A 20,402-nucleotide genomic window follows, 5' to 3' on the forward strand; every position below is an offset into this window, starting at 1 on the left:
TTCTCCATGGACCTTCCAATTAACTCAGAGATCCAGAAAGGAGTTCATCCTCAAGTTCTCTAACTACTATGGTATGTTCAGCCTCGTGCCTGGGACAAACATAGAGGACATGGTCCACTGTGTTGTCAACCCCACAATCCGGGCACAAGCCCGAATCTATTAAACAAAACCTAGCCAAACTTCCCCTAAAGGCACCATGTCTGGAAAGGATTGTGATAATACACCGATTGGGGGAAATCCATCTAACCACATGCAAATCAATTACAATTGGGAATATACCGTGCGTGTAATGACCAGTAGGAGAGACATCCCACCTGGCCTGCTGAGATGTAGAACCTTGGCCCTCAATCTTCTGCATACACACTGGAGTAAGAAGATTATTCTTCTGGAAATATAACGTCCCTTATATTTAGTGTCAAGAATATCTGTTGGCTTAATAACACAGACCGCCTCTCGCGAGACAGTCCTGTAACCACTGATAACAGCCAACAAAAGGAGACATTGGGCTCTCAAGAAAAAGTTCCTATAACACCTAAAAACCATACGATGAGCCCAAACAGGCACACTGTACAACATAATAACCTCACTGACACCTTTGTAAAGGATATGCATCATATGGAAATTCAATCTCCATCCAGGACGGATATCTCTATGAATTCCAAAAAAGGTATCAATGGCCTTCTTGGCAACATATTGAAGGTACTCCTTAAACCGAAGATTCTCATCAAGGATTACACGTAAGTAATTCTGAACAGAAACATATCTGATAGGAAGGCGGCCATTGAAATTCAAAATTCATGCTCGATGCGAATTGGCCAGCTGACCTTTCAGCAGCATCATTATTGTTTTTTTTTGCTGGACTGAAAATCATCTTATGCTGGAGACTCCACAACCTGAGAATCTCACATGCATTGACAGCTCTAAATTCTATTTCATTCCACGACCCCCTCAACCAGCAATAGCCCATCATCCACATAAGGAATGATGCAGCAGCCACTAGGCAACCTCAACTGCAACATAGAATTGAACTCAATAATCTAAAGAAGGGAACTCAGTACACTGCCCTGTGGGCATCCTTTTGACAGGGTCTTCCCTACTTCTGAGCTGCCATCATGAAGGGCAACAGTCCGATGGCTGAAATAACTTGAGAGAGTTTTTACTTCATTCCATGTACAACCACGTTTCTGCATTTGAAACAAGGCAGAGGGCCACCATAAATTGTTAAAAGCCCTGGATATATCCAGAAAAACACCTAGCACATACTTCTATACACTGGAGGAAGCAATATTCATTACTCTCAGTGTAGAGTCCTCCGTGCTCTTGTCAGACTGAAAATCATATTGGTTATCCAGCAACAAATACTCAGAAGTTAACCTATTATTAATATGGAGATTCAACATTTTCTCAAAAACCTTACCAATCACAGGCAAGAGTGTCAAAAAGCTGGTAAGAAGAACTAATATTGGGGTACTTGTCCCTGCCTTTAAAAAGCAATATCAATTCTTCACACTTCCAGCAGGCTTGGAAATACCCAGTAGAAAGCATCCTATCATAAACTTCAGTCAGAGGACTGAGAATCACAGGTAATGAGTGAACAAGAAGTTCCATCGTAATGCAGTCATACCCGGGGGCTTTATGCCGTGCCATACCACAGATCACCTGACAAACCTCCATTTCAGTAATCTCAAGAGATTGTTCCTCAGCATGGAACCCTGCGACTGGCCGCTGGACACGGTGATACAAAGTCTCACCAACCTCAGTGTCATCAGGAAGTAAATGATTCAATAAAATGTGGAGGACACGATCTTTGTCCTTCCTGAGTCAAAAGGGCTGAGAATAGGATATTCTTTCTACGCTTATGTCCAAGAACTCTATACACAACACCCCAAGGGTCTTTATTTCCTTGCTCCTGAACAAAAGTGCACCAGGAATTGTGCTTAGAGGACCTAATACAATGAAAGTACATGGCCCACTTTTTGTGATAATCCTCAAGTAGAGTTGCGCACTGATCAGGATCATCTCCACGTTGTGCGGCCTTCCTGAGTTGACACACAGACCACTTCATCGCAGTCAAGTCTTGAGTCCACCAGCCTGCAATTCTCAGCCAGTGCTCAGAGAATGGAACTATCAGCAGCTGCTATCAACACAGAAGTAAAACGTTCTGCCAGATCATCCAATGGAAGCCCACCCAGGCTCAGAGAAAAAAATCCTAAGCTCACTCGTATAAGCATAAACATTTTGGTGATGCATGTTGGTAGGTATTTCATTTTTAGCGATAGTGAGATATCAAATGAGAGCTCACACTTCACACTTGGTGGGTTTATGTTAAAGACACAATTCTGATGTAACCAATCAAGATACTGACTCATATCTAGGCTTGTTCTCTTTACTTGGACCTCCCTTTCACGCAGGAGTGTCAACTTTGAAATAAAAAATTTCCCTCGGAGCTACAGACACATGACCTTACTTTCCAAACGTACCTCAAAATTAAAGAACTTAATTTTATGAAATATATAACAGTAATTAATGACTGTAATATAAATGAGTTGATATATAAAGTTATAATGATGTAAAAAAAATTGAATTTTGTAAAAAAAAAATAAATAATTTTACTATATTGAAAGACTTAAAAATTATGTAACTTTTAATAAAAAATGTACTGTAATATTTTTTAAAAAAGACAATTGGTTATGAAGTAATTAGCTTATAAACAACAGATAAAGTGTAAGTTTTTTTAATAAATAAAATAAATTAACAAACCTGGTGCTTATTAAATAAAATATGGAAAACCCATTATAATGATATATAATAAATGGACTATAATTTGGAATTAATGATTGCATTAGAGAGATTAGAGATTTAATTTAATAATTCATTTTTAGCTTAAATCACAGTTAAATAAACCACAGTGATATTTGTTCTAATCTCTACAGACATTTGCAATACTAACATTAGATTATCAATTTTACTAAATAATTGAAAGAAGACAGATATCTCTTTCTTATATTTTAAAGCTAATAGTTTTTAATATTCATGTTACTCATTTGATGACGTAGTTAATGATGACTTCAAAAGCACTCATGATGAGCGTATGTGTAAAAATTGAAAAGCAGTGTCATTAAAAAAATATTTTAATATTGTTTTTTATTATAGTTGGTTAACATTATAGAGAATAAAATTTATATAAATACACACGCATGCACGCACACACGCACAGGGTCACAGGATCAAAAAGTATCTGAATTGGTTCATGAAAACCAAAATACTAAATAGGTTAATTTAGTTCAGTGTCTTGTCCCCTTCACAGTAGAGGTCCCGATTTGATGTAAGACACTTATCCCAGCAATGTTTCCATTGTTGCATGCATTTTTCAGACATTTTTAGTGAGCACCATAAGTCCTCTTGTTGCATTTCTTTTGATCTGTTCTCTGTATTTAAATCTCTTTCCTTTAAGTGGAATTTAAGCTTAGGAAAAAATCAAAAATTGCAACTAAGGAGCCTGAAAATTGTTTGATCTCATGTTTTGCCAAGAGTTTTTAGATAAAGTGTAATGCATAGGGTGGAGCGTTGTTGTGATGAATTTTCCATTTGCTTTTTTGCTAAAACTTTGTTTCTTGCATAAAATAGCATCTCTTAGCTGATGAAGAATAGTTATGTAGTACTCTATGTTGAGAGTTTGTCCTTGAGGAGCATACTCATGATGAACCATACCTGATAATCAAAAAAGACTGTCAGTATGACTGTCACATTGGCTTTCTTTCACTGTGAAGAACTTAGAGTTTTCCGATGGGTTAATTGTGTCTTTGTCTCAGGATCATAGCTGTAGACCCATATTTCATCTCTGCTTATTTTTTTTTTTTATAAAATCATCATCACTATTTGCACATTCCAGCATGTCTTTCACAACTTGCAGTTAATTTTCCTTATGTTTACGAGTGAGAAGTTTTGGGACAAATTTTGCTCCTACATCCTGCATTCACTTCTGTTAAAATCATTGCACTGAGTTAAATGAAATTTCTACTTCATTTTCATTTTGTTATTCAATGAAAATCATCCATTGTCATTGTCTTTCGTCACAGTCTGTTGAACTTTCTTGATTTTTTTTGGGGGGATTTTTGCTGGTAGAAGATCTGCCAGAGTGTTCATCACATTTGATAGACATCCATCCATCTTGCAAACAGCAATACCACTCTTTAATTTGTTTTAACACCCATTGCTTGATCAACAAAAGCCGCTTGAATCATCCTTATTGCAATTTGTGTGTCACCAAGTTTCTTATAAAATTTAATGCAGATTCTCTACTCAATCCATTGTAAGCATAAGCTGGGGCTGCTTCCCAACTTGTTGGAAAGTGGCTTTGGTGAGGGTGCTCTTAAAACCAGGAAAAGATCCTAGTAAGATTGGCAGTTATCGACCCATCAGCCTCTTGCCGGTAATCGGCAAGTTGCTTGAAAGGCTGGTTGTGGAACGGCTCTGCAAAAGCATTGAGGTGAACTGTTTTCTAAATTGAGGCCAGTATGGCTTCACAAAAGGGGATGGAACCCAGGATTGCATCTTAAATGCTCTTGCCAAGGTGGAAAGCATCGACTGTAAATATGTTTTGGCAATTTTTATAGACATAGAGACAGCACTTCCTTCCTTGTGTTGGAGTTCTGCCCTCTATGAGTTGAAATCCCACAATGTTCCTGTAGCCTTGCAGGCTGTGGTACGTGACTGACTATTTGTCTAACCGTACGGCTCTGTTTTAGGATGCACACCTAGTAGTGGAAAAATCTGTTACCAAGGGCAGCTTGCAGGGTTCCGTTCTCAGTCTCCTGCTGTGGAACCTGGTATTCAACAGATTTCTGGAATTGTCATTTTCAGAAGGGGTCATGGCCTAGGCTTTCATCTATGACTGTCTCCTTTTAGTTTGTGGTAATTCACAACCACAGCTAGAAGACCGGGTGCAGGCGGCCTTGTCAACCGCAGAGGGCTGGATGGACATTCAAAATTTAAAGATTTCTGTGCCCAAGATGAAATTTATGTTTCTCAAGGGCGCAGACAAATTATCGTACAGTCGTAACCCCCATATTAAATATAAAGGCTGTGTAATCAACCGAGTTAGAGTTCATAAGTACCTAGGTGTTCTGTTTAATGAAAAGTTGCTGTTTAGCAACCACATTAGGCAAGTAATGGTGGATGCCGTTTCAGTGATGCACAAACTTAGGAGGAATGCTCAGAAAGACTATGGGTTGTGGGGCCGTCAAATGTACATGGTGTACTGAGGTGTCTTTGAAAGCATGACCTCTTACGCGGCGCCCGTTTGGGCGCATAGGTTTGATATGAATAGAGCAATTGTTTAAAATTTAAGGAGTGCCCAGCGCAGAGCCTTAGTTATATGCACTGATGTTTTTAATACAACTTCCTACAAGGCTACCACAGTATTGGGAAAGGCTCTCCCAATCGATTTAGTAGAGAAAGTTAGGGCAGCCATGTGGAGATTGTGAAGAGGCAAGAAAGCCGAGGTATTTGGGATGCAGTTTCAAGCCGGGCCAGTACCAGAGCTGAACGGTGATCACAATGCACCAGATCTAAATTTGATTCAGTTGCCCATCTCCTGCCTGCAAAAGAGGCTACAGAGCCTCCTGATGAAAGCATGGCAGCTGGAATGGGACACCACGACTAAGGGAAGATCCTTGTATAAGTTTATATGTGATTTGGGAAAATGGTATGTCTTAAGCTCGTTTTTAAGGGCAACTGGTGCCTGGGTGCTCACCAACTACACTAATTTGAACCAATATCAGTTTTGGTTCTGCCTGGCAGCTGATAAGCTGTGCATCTGCAGGGAGGTCCAGTCAAATGAACACCTGGTGTTTGACTGTCCTGCTCTTGGGAGGGCCAGAGACTGGGCCACCCTGGAACTTAGAGGTCAAGGGGAAAATTGGTCACTCATAATCGACGAGTCAATGTGGCGAGAGCCGCATTGTCGGACCGTGTGGGAGTTCCTCGATGTGGATGTTTTGTTCAACTGGCATCCGTAGTTTGCGTAAGGGAAATACTCCTACTGCATTACCGTGCAAAACTAACCCTGATTATAGCTGATCAGCAGCCAATTATTATGGCTCCAAGTGCTATAAAGTGGTAGACAGGTACTTGCATTCAGTGACCTAGGCGTGACAGCGAATTGCTGCCTTTACAAAATTGATATTATTATGGATGTCATGTATATTTTAAGTAATTGACGGGGTGTGCCTATCCATTTTAGCAAATATATGACAAGTTGACAAATGAACGGTTGGGACATGTAAGCCAATGGTGTATGGCACCACGCTTAGTTCACTCATGCTATTAGGTAAGCTCTAGGAGCTATGTTAGGATACTGGTCGCTAAACTGTTCAAGGCTCAGTTGCCATTTGTAACCCATACATTTGGTCTTATGCTTTAGGACGACCAAATGGAGTGGTGGCGGAAGAAATGCCAAGCGAACCAATACTCAACCCATTTTGAATGGCAATAAGAACATGACCAGCACTGATCACATGTTTTACTTGATAGCTGCTAAACAGTGGTTGGTTGCAATGGCAGGAAAGCAGTGAATCAATTGTAACCAATGTGAGTCAAGGTTACATTCCTCAATGGTCTTCCTCTTGTGCTACAATTGGTTATCACAAAAAAATGCAGTTAGATACTTTTTCATCACACTTTGTATTCACATTTTTATTTGTATGCACATGTTTTTATACACATATTTGAGGACTGGCAGAAAGGTCTGTTTTGAGATGAATATAATATAAAAACATAAATATAAATATACTTCATTAACATATCGGAAGCATAAATATTTGTCATTTTAATTTCTTTAATTTCACAGTTCATTCTGTTTTGAAAATTATGTTCGGTAAATGATTGCTATTTCATAAAATTTCCTAAAATCATGTCTTGAAATGAGTTATTGTTGTCACAATCAAGTCATTTTAGATTGCTGTTATTTTACTCAGATCATCAGTTGTGTTTATATCCTTTTGATATACCCTTGTGATTCTATAGCCTGGAGAAAATAGCCACATGACAACAGCTCTGGAGATTAAATAGGCATATATACAAGAAGGTCATTTCTTGAAATAATACTTCTTGGAAATAGTTTTTCATTATAGCCTTGCTTTGTTCACATTACTACTGGTATCTTTTTTATACAAATATTAGAAAAATTAATTTAATGTCAAGCTAACTCTATTGGAAGGAATTTTTCAGAATTTTCAGATTACATGTTGAGGTAGTAGGAATGGTTTGTCTAATGTCTTAAAAAAATTATTGTTTCCAAAATTACCAGAGTGTAACAAACTGTTATGTGTTTACCATGATATAACCTTTCATTAAGCCAGTGAAGATTACTTTCTGCCCATCAGTGTGATAACACTTCTCCATGATGAGATTTTGAACCACTGTACCGTATGATGTGGACAGCCTGTATAATGACAAAGTGCAGTCTTTTGTAAAATGTTAGCTATTTTTACTGGTTCATGCATTTTTATTTATTTTTAACTTAATAAATGCTTCAAATTTTATCTTTATTAAAATATGGTGCAGTAGCAACAGTTAGTTTTATATGACAACAGTATTGGGTAATAATTATTAATACCATGACAGGCATTGATTGTGTTCATGCCTACTTGATCATGATATTTCATTGTTAGCCTATATTTTTTAAATAATTTATTACAGTACTTGTATGTATTCAGGTGACATAAAAGTACTAGCGTTTTAAATAGGTAATATAATTTTATTTAGGTTTCCCATGAGTATGGTGCTTTGGTTTTTATTGATGAAGTACATGCAGTTGGACTTTATGGTGACAGTGGCGCAGGTATTGGGGAAAGAGATGGTTTGCTTGATCAAATGGACATTATATCAGGAACTTTAGGTGAGTAATTCGTCCAAAACCATGAATAATTAAATAATTGCTTCTGATATGAGTTAAAATTAAACTCATGAGCTGATATTTGCTTTATGATGGATCTTTATTGTGTAGAACAAAGTTATAAATGTAGAAATATTTCATATTATTACATTTATGTATTAACATGCTTATTGCAGGTAAAACTTACCTTTATTACATAATTTTTAACAGGAAAGGCATTTGGAAATATGGGTGGTTATATAGCTGGAAGTAAATATTTGGTTGATATGGTGAGGTGTTATGCAGCTGGATTTATATTTACTACGTCACTTCCTCCGACAATATTAGCAGGAGCACGCGCTGCTGTAAGAATTTTGGCTTCTCCTGAAGGAGTAAATCTGCGTAAGAAACATCAAGAAAATGTTGCATATCTTAAAGCTAAGCTATCTGAAAAAGGATTGCCAGTTGAGCCTACACCTTCACACATCATTCCAATTCGGGTAATTTTAATTTTAGTTATTTTAAAACATAGTTTTTAAATTTAGAAACTTGTTTTTTTTTATGAACAATGCACATATTATGGTTTATGTCACATTTTTCTGATTTATTATGATCTGTTAGTTGATTGTGGTAACGTACGTTTATTTTATTGCAGCAGTATTGATTTTATATTAAAAATGTGTTTGTTACATTCAGATTTTATGTTGCAGAATTGTATATTTTCTGTTTGTAAATAGATTACAGTTCAGCTGTTGTACCTTGATAACTAATTAATTTAAGAAGATTGAATGAAATCTAAAGAAAAATATTAACATAATTCTTATGACATGCATGTGATGATGTGTGTTAGTTATTCACTTTCTAAATCAGTATTTTATTGCTTTCTGAATTCACTGATGTATAACTGAAAAAATAACTTCAGATTATACTTGATGATTGATATCATCTATCATCAATTACTATTCATATAATAAAAACTTATTACATGAACATGATCTTGTTTAGTTGATGCAAACTAAATTGTCAAACATAATATAAATTAAAGAAAATGCTAAATGGAAATTAACACTATTGTAAATCAGGATTTGCTTTGGGGGTGAAAAATGTTTTCACATTATTGTTGCCTGGTAAACAAAAATTTTAAATATATATATGTATAATATATTATAACAATATGTATATAATTATAATTATAACAATATGTATATATTGCTATATATAATTTATAAAATGTTAAAAACAAAAACATAAAACTACTATCACAGTTAAATAAAAAATTACTTATAACTACCGTCACAGACAAAATTTTAAAAATAACTTTAAAAAAAAATGTGTAAATTTAACAAATTCTGAGAGGAATGTAAAGGGCTCCTTTTCAGATAACAGAAAGAATAAAGATTTAATATGAGATTCATAACAGTTATAAAATAAAAACAATTATAACAACAATAACATTAAATGCTATGTAAAATACTAACGTGTCGAAGAAATAAAAACGCTCGATCTAGAACTTCTTTATCATTGCCTAGGATTTGACAAATGTTCCTGAGCAATTTAAATTTATGACAAGGCCGCATAACATATGCAGTCCACAAGAATGTGGCGCATAGTGAAGCAGCAGTTGTATCGTACGCATATTGGTGCATTTACTTCTGATATAAGGTACCTGTGAGTGACTCTGGTATGGCCTAACCGCAATCAACAAAGGACCACTTCCACTCGATGAAGTTTTCTGCTTGAGCAGAATATGGCTACAGTGTCTTTAATGTGCCGAAGTTTATTATCAGCTGTAGCAATCCCGTCACCTTGCCACTTTGCTCAAAAAGCATGTTTTACAAAATTAATAAAATCGCATGTAGTAACACGAGCAGTGAAGGACGTTTGACTACATGCATCTTTAGCACCAGAATCTGCAAATTTGTTGCATGCAATTCCCTAGTGGCTAGTGATCCAGCAGAAACTCAGTATGTGTTGCAGTGGTTCAACTCAGTGATTGCATTAGATTTTGGTGACAGTAGGATGTCCAGAGTACAAATCTTCTAAAGCTTGGAGTGCACTAGACGAGTCACTACAAATAAGGATATGATGGTATTTTGTGTTAATGATATTCAAATCTTTATTGATAGTGTACAGTTCAGCAGTAAATACACTTATTATTAGGTTGACCAAACAAATAGGTTCTGCTATTAACAACATATGCGTATCCAACGTTATCATTCTGTTTCGATCTACCTGTGTATATTATTGCATCTGGGTTTATCTTGGAGAGAATATGGTGAAACATTTGGTGAAAGACAATAGGTAGTGTTGATTCTTTATTTTATATGGTAAGGTCAAAAATAAAATTTATAAGGTTAGGTCCATGGAGGATATGGACAGGGGTACGTTGGAAAAATAGAAAGTGTGTCAACATTCAAAATGCTGGTTATGAACACTGATAGGTGCAGTGTGACGTGGATGATTTTCATACCATTGTAAATTAGGATTCACAAGGACTGTGTTAAAAGCTGGGGGATTTGGTTTCCCTTTTAGATGAACAAAGTAAGATGCAGAAATAGGTCATGTCTATCTCAAAGTGATAGTTCGCCACATTCAACAAGTATGCTAGTAACAGAGCTTGATCTAAAAGAGCTTGATCTAAAAGCACCTACAGCAAGACAAAGAGAAGCATGTTAAATAAATTAGAACATGATGTTAAATAAAGAAGCAAAGAAGCATGATGATGATTAATAAATTGGATGAATGATGATGATAGTCTATAAAAAAATTAACTGCTGTATATATTTTTTGTTTCTGTGTTACCTAATTATTGTATTATACCCTTGAACAGAATTACTGTGCAACTTAAGTGTTTAATAAGTCTGAAATTTTGTTTCACAACTTGTATTTGTCATAGAATTGATTTCAGCAGTTAGTAATTGAATTAAGCTTGATTCTTTTAAACATGTCCTCACATTTTTTTTTCAATTTATAAACACATTCTGTTGCTGATAACACATTGACATGGTGATAATGTTTGCAGACTTCAAGAAAGCATACAATTGCATTCACAGATAATCCCTATTAAAAATTCTAAGACACCTTTTACTACATCCCAAATTAATAAGCATGATAAAACTGACCCTCACAAACAGTAAGTCAAAAGTGAAATTCAGAGGTGAACTCTAGGAACCATTTGAGAACAAAACAGTATTGTGCCAAGACGATGCACTCTCACCATTCTCTTTCATATTCACAATTTGCCATGCTGTTTCGTGTCTTTCTTCTTCTTGGTTTTTTCTTTTTTATATAAATGCATAAAACATGTAATTCAGTTAGTCTATCAACAGCTGATAGCTTTATTTATATTTTATATATTCATTATGTCTATTGTTCAGTACATTTAATAACACTTACGATGCAGAAGTCCATCTCCCACTTATGGAAGAGGCTTTACAGCCTCGCAATGGAAGCATGGCAGCAAGAATGGCATGCCACAAGTAAAGGTAGGTCCTTGTGTAGATTTATACAGGACTTGGGGGGGATGGTATGCCTCTAGTTCATTTTTAAGGGCAATGGGAACCCAATTGCTCTCTAACCACATGAATTTGAACCAATATTTGTTTCGGTTCCACCTAGCAGCTGATGAGCTGTGCATCTGCAGGGAGGTCCAGTTGAACAAACACATGATTGACTGCCCAGCTCTTGGGGGGCCAGAACTCAGGCCACCCTGGAACTTAGAGGTCAAGGGGAAAATAGGCCACTTATAAGTGGCGAGTCAATGTGGCGTGAGCCACATTGTCTGATCGTGTGGGAGTTCCTTGATGATGTTGCTTTGTTCAACCGGCATCAGTAGCTTAAGGGATATAAGACTCCTACCGCTAGCCATAGGAAGCTACCCTTGAGAAATGGCTGGCCATCAATCAAATATAGCTCCAAGTGCTATAATATGGTGGACAGGTATTTTCTGGAATTCAGCGACCTAGGCGTGGCAACAAATTGCTGCCCGTGACAGAATAAATTTTAATTTATTGGCAGGTCATATATTTTAGTATGTAGACGGGGTGCGACTACCCATTTTAGTAATATATGACAAGTGAGCGGTGGGACACGCAAGCGAGTGGTGTAGGGCACCACGCTTATTCTGCTCACCTAGTTAGGTAAGCTCTAGGAGCTAATTAGGATATCGGTCACTAAACCATTTTGAGGAACAATAGCTGTTTGTGGTACGGACATTTGGTCTTATGCTTTATGGCAACCGAATGGGATGGTGGTGGGAGAAATGCCAGACAAACCAAATTACCACGTGTAACCGGAGACTAGGATTCTTTAGACATATCATGAGGGTGCAAGATTCAAGACTTCTGAAACAATTGGTGCAGTGCAATCTTGACTCGAAAAACACCAAGACAGGATGCAGGTGGATTACAGAAATAAGAAAGAAGATCTGAAGGAAATTGGCTTTACATCAGAAGACTCCACAGACAAGATAAAATTAAATTAAAAAAATCAAATTCAAAAACACTTGCTTCACACTCGCAAGAAAGGTCACAACACGAACATTTTCAACACCAGAAAGGACACGGAGATCAGAACATATGAAAAAATACTGGGAGGACCTCAAGGCCAAAAACAGTCCCTTTGAAGAGACTTGGATAATGGACTGACAGGTAATCCTATGAGGTCATAAAAGATAAAAAAACAACACATTATGTCCTAATTTTCATCTAATTTCATTCTTTAACTTAATTACTACAATTTATTATTTTTTTATCCTGTGTTACTGGCCTTATTTTGACATCCAGGATTTACGGAAACAATTTGTTTTGAATTTTAAAAACTTATTTTTTCCAAGGTATGTAATTAAGTATTTTTTCTTTACTGCCCTTCCAGTCCAGGGTGGACTTTGGGCTCCTCAACTATATTTCACGAATTGAGTGGGGGTTCTTGTTGCGAGAAGATGTGTCTTTAACGCTCTGAGGTTTTGATTGTGTTTTTGGATTGGTTTTGAGGTTTTTTCTGTTGGACTGGACGTTTGGCAAGTACGATGGTTTATTATTGGTCGTGATTTATTGTTTTGAAGATTTTTGGTTACGGACAATAGCAGTTTTTTTTGTTGTGTACCTTTGTTGCAAGTAGGCAGTAAGGTTTGAACTTGTTTGGTATTAGTGTGTGTGCGCGCACGCACACATTTAGTTGTGTATGTGTTGTACAGTGGACAATTAGAATTTTATTTCTAAGAATTGCAATTTGTTATCTACATTGATAATATTGAACATTGAGTTGATAACAGTGCAGTTAGAGATAATTTAATTTCTATTTGATTACTGATAACTGAAGACAGGTGCTTATCATAGCTTAATAAGAGACTTTTATAGCTTTGTAAATAAAGCTATTGTTGTAATTAATTGTAAGTTATTTGAGTTGTATATTGAATTTATTTTATTTTATATTAAGTTGTCTAAATCGAGTTTGCCAGAAGAAGTAAAAATGGAGTCTGAGTTTCCTTCTCAATGAAGTCGAAAAACACCTAGGTCGCCTAGGTCGACCTAGGCCAGTGTCCAGTATGATGGATCTAATAGTAAACACTGAAGATACAGTGGTGAGGGCCCCCTATGAGGAAGGTGGAGGTCATTGTAACTAGTAGTGAACAGGATTTCACAGAAGGGATGGATATGGATGACCTTCTGGAGGCCATTACCGGATTGGTAGAACTTTGTCGCCAGTACCCAGTTCTGGTCAGTGAGAGAGTGAGGGATGTGGAAATTGTGATGAAAGACCTGTAAGCATTATTGCATCCCAGTCTTATAGGGGTACACAGTAGTGGTGAACCATTGAAGGATGTGACAACACAGACTATACGCCGTCAACAGAGAGCTGTTGTCACAGATAGAGGAGGGTGTGCCAGACGAGGAAGTACCGGACCTGGTAATCAGGAGGTGGTCACGGGAGTGCTTTAAGAATTGTGAGGAGGTAAAGGGGTCCATCTTTAAGGACAGTGATGATATTTTAGCCACATATAACTTAGCAGAGGATGGCAGGTCAAGCCATGGTAGAAAAGTGCTGGACAGGATCGCTACCATGCGTAGGCTGGTGAGGCAATCTAAGCTGAAGAGGGGTTGGCTGGTAGTGGAACAAGGCCTAGCAGAAGTGTTGATAGGGGACATCGAAGAAGATATCCAGGGCAGGGTGTACACAATGGTAGTGGACACTAGGGTTGGGGAGATAGTAGTTGCAGAGGACTTACACAGAGCTGTAAAGAAAATGCAGGAGATTAATGCCAAGTTTAGATATGGCTCAGTGGCGAACAAGGTAGGCATACTTCTTAAGAAAAAAGCTAGAGTACCATGGTAAAAGGACTATTGGTAATAAGGTTGTGTAACTGGATGAAGCATTAGCGGACGGGACGGTGAGTAAACAGCTGCCGCAGTCTATGGAGTCTACCAGTACACTTGTGATTAAGACAGAGGGGGCTACATATGCCGACCTCCTCAAAAAAGTCAAAAATGGTATGACGAAGAACATACTGTCCATCAGGAGAGGTGATGGGGAATCCTTACATATGAAGGTGAGGGCCAACAAAGAAGAAGCTGTAGAGGTTCAGAAGAAGATGTTGAGTAAACTGGAGGGTGTGAGTATCACAAGTGGGTCTTGTAAGAGAGGCCCCATTATCATTAAGGATCTTGAGGAGGAAGTGACAGAAGTGGAGCTTCTAAACTTCATCAGTGAGGCCATTGGCGACAATGGAAAAATGGAGGATATGAGGGTGATCTCTGTACGCTCAGCCTGTGGTGCTATGAAGAGAACCACAGTTGCTATGTCAGCAGTGTTGGCGACAGCATTAGCGGCCAGGAGAAAACTTCTTGTGGTATGGGTCCAATGCAGGGTGTCCCTGAGTACGGAGGAGCCATGGTGCTACAGGTGCTTCGAGGTGGGGCACATGGCACCCAGATGCAGTGGCCCTGACAGGTCGGCTTTGTGTCATAACTGTGGAGAGGAAGGACACCAGGCCAAAGGGTGCAAGGTCATGGCAAAATGATTGAGGTGTGGTGGAACTGGGCATCAAATTTGTAGCGCCCTTTGTAGTAAGAGAAATGACTAGAGTTCTGCAGTTAAACACGAATAGGAGTGTGGCATCACATGATGCGCTCCTGGAATTGGGAAGGCAGAAGGGAGCAGACCTTCTGTTAGTGTCTGAGCCTAATTTGAGGAAGGTGGAAGAAGATGACTGGACAGTGGATAGGCTGAGGAATGCAATGGTTTATGGAAGTGGTGTGCCGATCCTAACCACCATTGAGAGAAATGGATTCGTATAGGTTGAGCTTTCAGACGTTGTGTTCCATTCTATTTATTTATGTTTCACCAAACTCTGGTCTGGATGATTATGAACAATGCTTGGAGGATCTGGCTGGTGTGATTCATCCTCTTTCAAAGGATGTAGTAGTGGGTGGTGATCTTAACACAAAGAATGTGACATGGGGAGGACATGTCACAGACCATAGAGGGTGGATTCTGGAGGAGTATGTAGCTGAGTTGGGTTTCGTAGTGCTCAATAATGGGAAAGCGCCTACCCTGGTGTGGGTAAATGGATGCCACATTTGTCTCGCCAAGGTTTGCAAAGGGGTGTTGGAGGTGGGAGGTGCTCACTGAAGAGGAATCGTTGAGCGATCATTTCTTTGTTTGGTTTGAGATTGGAGCAACAGTAGAGTCACTAGACCATAGAAGTCTACAAAGAAAGAATGTATATTGGTGGACTGCTCAGGTGGCAGAGGCAAGAAGGTGCTGTATTAGGACCAGGAGAAGGGGGTATCGTGAGAACATCCACTCATGCAGAAAGGAGCTGGCTGAAAAAAGGAGCACTTACAGGAGTGAAATACTAGACAGTAAGAAGCGGAAGTGGAGAGAGCTCCTGGACAGGTTGGAGGACGACATATGGGGTGACGCCTTCCAAATCGTAACTGGTAGATTTGGTAGGGTGTTACCCATTCTTGTTGAGGAGGTTCTTAGGAACCAAATTGATGTTTTGTTCCCTAGAGGTGTCCGGCCCATCTATAGAGAGATAGCTGCATTGGATACCCCTGTATTCACAATGGATGAGCTGCGACAGGCGGCAGGGAGGCTGAAAGCTAAACAGAGTCCTGGTCTCAACCGGGTTACTAACGAGGTTGTGGCTGCAATAGTGGAAGTTGCTGCGAACCAAGTGCTGGTAACCTTCAACCGAATACTCCTGGATGGTTGTTTGCCACCAGAATGAAAGAAGGCCAAGTTGGTTCTACTGAGGAGAAAGGTGGAGGAGATGTAGGCAGGCCAGTCGGATACCGACCTCTTTGCCTGTTGAGTTGCCTAAGCAAACTCTTCGAGAGGCTGTTGGAGGAACATCTCCAAGATGAAGTAGAATGGAAGGGAGGCCTTAGTGAATGTCAGTATGGATTCAGGAGAAGGCGGACAACAGAGAATGCCATAGCTAGGGTGATGAGGATTGTTGATAAGGCCGCAGTGGGTTCTTGGAGGACGAGGTTCATCCTGGCGGTGGTGATGTTGGATGTCAAGAATGCATTCAACTCACTGCCGTTCAGGTGCATCATGGATGAGTTGATTCTTAGAGATATCAGCCCATATCTGGTGTGAGTCCTTCAGGAATATTTTATTGGCACAGCAGGATAGTTGGTTATGAAGAGGGTAAGGAAGTTATGACCAGTATGGAGCGCGGCGTCCTGCAGGGTTTGGTAATTGTACCAATCCTGTGGAACCAAACATATGATGGCGTCCTCAGGTTGTAGTATCCTGAGAGAGTTTTGGTTACCGGTTTTGCCGATGACGTCTCCATGGTATTAGTCGCCAGAACAGAAGAGGAGATAATCAGGAAAGGTGAATGGGTGAACTATTGTTTGACAGATGGTTGGCGGGCCACGGCCTTAGCCTAGCTGCAGAGAAAATGAAGCTGTTGGTGATGGCTGGGAGAAGGCAACTCTCCCCATCAGGCTACAGGTAAGGGTGATTGTTATCGAGCCTGTCAGTAGAGCGAAATACCTGAAAGTTTGGCTTTACAGCTGGAGAGCCTTTCAGGATCATGTCAGGGAGGCAGTCAACAAGGCAAGTAGAACAGTGTCTGCTGTCTCAAGGCTCATGAGCAAAGTTGGCGGGCCGAGCTCATCAAAGAGGAGGATGCTGGCAGTGGTGGCTTGGTCCGTTGCCGTGCCAGTGTGGAGGAGGGTGTTGTGCATTAAAGTGGCCGTTCGGAGGCATGTGGGGCTGCAGCGCCGATTGGCAATCAGTATTGCTAGGATTTACCGAACAGTCTCTACAGAGGCAGTTCTGGTGATTGCCTCGCTCTCCCCTATGGAGCTGTTGGTGGAAGAACAGGTGTGAAGAAGAGAGGGGATGACAAAGAGCATGGTCAGGAAGGAGATGACAGCGGTGGCAGGAAAGATGGACTGGATCATAGGTGGGTCTCTGGATGAAGAAGTTAATACCAGATATCAGGCCTTGGCTCAGACGTGAGCACGGGGAACTCACATTTCAGCTAATAGTACAGGCAACTGGCACCCTCAAGGCTGTGTTATACGGGATTATGGATTGGGCCTTCAGGGGAATGTTTCACAAACTGTATATATTCAGGGCCTTATATTACAGTTGATCTCTCTCTCTTTTTTTTTTTGGGGGGGGAGTAAAATTCTTTATGTGTAAAATTCAAAAATTTTTTCAGAATTAAATTCTCTACAAAGTTAACTAGAAAATTTTATTTGTTTATTGGTAAATTAACAAACGTTATTTTACACCAAACCTAAAAAAGTGTATTTTCCGACACAACATTTTTGTGTATTACCCTTTTTTTTAAAGCCTAAGTGAGATAGAAGTCTGGGACCACTTTTATTCAATTTCTTACATCAAAAACTATATGGAAGCGCCAAGTTTATCCCAAGAATTTTAGTATGGTTTAATTTCATAGACTGAGCAGAAAGCAGGGGCTAAATGTTTCATGAGCCAAAACTCGCTAACAAACCATTTTCTGACCAATGTTTATATGAATTTTTTTCTTATTTTTGGCTGTAGAATCATCTCCTGAGAGATTGCCTTGCAATTTGGAATCGCATTGTATGTATAGAATGTATGTATGAAAATTCAAATAATTCATTAACATATTAACAACTGTGCTAAACTGAATTTAATATTAAAGGTAACTCAAACCTCCAAAACACAGTAAACAGATAAGTTAAACTTACCAAATTAATACCGAGAATTGATTTTCACAGGATCCCATATTTTAGTTAGGATTCAATTCTATAATTACATTAAAAATACTTGTTTTTTTTAAATTTATAATTTAGAAATTGTTAATATTTATAATTTTGAACTTTATTATGGACGAACATGCAACTCTGCTGCCCAGTTCTGGAATGATGTAGTATTAAACTTCATATTTTCTTTTGTTTATAATATTATTGTTGCCAACTGTTATAATTTATTACTGTTTTTAATTAAATCATCAACTTAAAATGTGACCTGGTGTTTCATAGTTTCATATTTTTGTTTATATCTATAAATTGATATTAATTTTAATTGATAATTCAATTGAATTATAATTATAATAATTACTATAATAATTGAATAGTTTTATAATTATAATTGAATTGATAATTCATTTTTTTGTCGTTATTACAAACTTCCAAAATCTCTAAATTATTTTTACAATCAGTAATATTATGTTTACATTGTAAGAAGTAGTCAGCTACATTAGATATACCTCATTTTGTTTTTGTAAGCTGTGTAATGTTCTGTAAATCTTTTTTTAAATGATCTGTTAGTTTTACCAATATAAATCTTACTACATTCATTAAATTTAATTTTGTATATTCCTCATAAGTCCTCTGTTATTTCTTAAATATTTTATCTGGTTATTTAGTTTATATGCTTTTTTCAATGGTTTTCTTATGTTCATAATCCTGTATAGTTCAAATTAGTAATTGAAATTTGATACACTTCTTGTTATCCAATCTAGTTGAAATTTTGCACACAGATTTAGTTCTGATGACAATATAATATAGCATATTTAATATCGTTCTAAATCCAATCTGGTGGACATTGTGTAGTAGAGATTCTCGTGGGAAGAAAAAATGAAAGCAAAGTACAAAACAAGAAGAAACTGCAACACTTGTCATCAAATTCAAAATAATTTTGTTGGCATACATTTCTAATAATAACAATAATATTATCAATAAATAAAGGGTCTTTGTGATTGTTTATTAATCTTTTTTATATTATGTGAATTGTTTTATCTATGGGCATGCTAGGGTGTATATTACTAGTATCATAACTAACCATCCTAGTATTATCTCCAGTTGTTAAATCTTTTAATTCAAACTCGAATCCATTTTTCTTTTGTTATATTTGTAATCTAAATTCATTTTCATCCAAAGTTATCTATTATTTTGGAGATAATATAAGATGGAGCAGTTGTAAAATTGATTAAAGGTTTATTTTAATATTGGTGCCCTTTGTTCAAAAAACAATTGTTTGTTTTAATAAACAATCATGAAGCCTGTTTATTTATGGATAATATTATTGTTATTCTTAGAAATGTATGCCAAAAAAATGATTTAAAATTTGGTGGCAAGTACTATACTCAGGAAAATACTTTACCTTTGTCAGCCATCATGTCTGAGATTTATCTACAGGATTTTGAAAATAAAATTATTTATGACATTATTCGTACTCCTATCTTATTATGGACCAGGTATGTTGATGATATTTTTGTGGTGTGTAATCCTGTTATATATAATGAACATCTAATAATTTTGAACAAATTAAACTGATACTGTAATGGGTTGAAATTTACTTCAGAAATTGATGTAAATAGGACAATAAATTAACTAGATTGTTAGTATCAAAATTAATAATAAATATTAATCATTTTATAACATTAATGTATAGGAGATCCACAACCAATAAAACCACAATACATAGATATTCAAATCAGCTTTGGTCACACAAAATTGATACATATACAAACATGGTTAATAGAGCAATTAATTACACAAAATATAATGAAAATAAAAATAAATTAAACAAAGACGTAGATATTATAAAACAAAATTGCTATATATAATGGTTGTAGTGAATCTTTAGTTGATAATATATACAAAAATTATCAGTAATATATGTTTAATACCAATAAATGATACACAAACAATTGACAGTGTATATTTAAAATATGTATATACTGATAAAATTGTTGAAAATATAACAAAGGTTTGTGATGAAAATAAATTTAAGCCTGCGTACCAGACAATTAACCATGTAATAAAACATTTTAAAAAACAGTAAACATACTGATTCACATGGTTTATACAAGTTGTTGGTAATATGGAACTTAATGTTAAAGATTCGTGGAGTTTCCAAAGGTTTATGGTGGAACAAAATTTTCCAGATGGTTGTTGCTTGGTGTCTTTCGATGTTGTTTCTTTGTATACCAATAATCCTGTTGAATTAGTTAAGTTTGTGATATGTGAGTGTTGGGAAGACATCAGGCGATATACTAAAATTAATA

General features: G+C 37.3%; 1 protein-coding gene across 7 annotated transcripts in view; it reads left to right on the forward strand.

Moving 5' to 3' along the window:
• Alas (5-aminolevulinate synthase) overlaps positions 1 to 20,402 on the forward strand; it is an 81,131-nt gene that overhangs the window by 46,875 nt on the left and 13,854 nt on the right. For 6 of the 7 annotated variants that reach the window (XM_075362329.1, XM_075362330.1, XM_075362331.1 and 3 more), the window contains 2 exons: positions 7,768 to 7,900; positions 8,108 to 8,376. In XM_075362329.1, the coding sequence (XP_075218444.1) occupies positions 7,768 to 7,900; positions 8,108 to 8,376 (402 nt within the window). The remainder of the gene's footprint in view (positions 1 to 7,767; positions 7,901 to 8,107; positions 8,377 to 20,402) is intronic. The other variant, XM_075362335.1, reaches the window with a different exon arrangement.

This window comes from Lycorma delicatula, chromosome 4 (genome assembly GCF_047948215.1).
Source record: "Lycorma delicatula isolate Av1 chromosome 4, ASM4794821v1, whole genome shotgun sequence".
NCBI classification, from domain to species: Eukaryota; Metazoa; Arthropoda; class Insecta; order Hemiptera; family Fulgoridae; genus Lycorma; species Lycorma delicatula.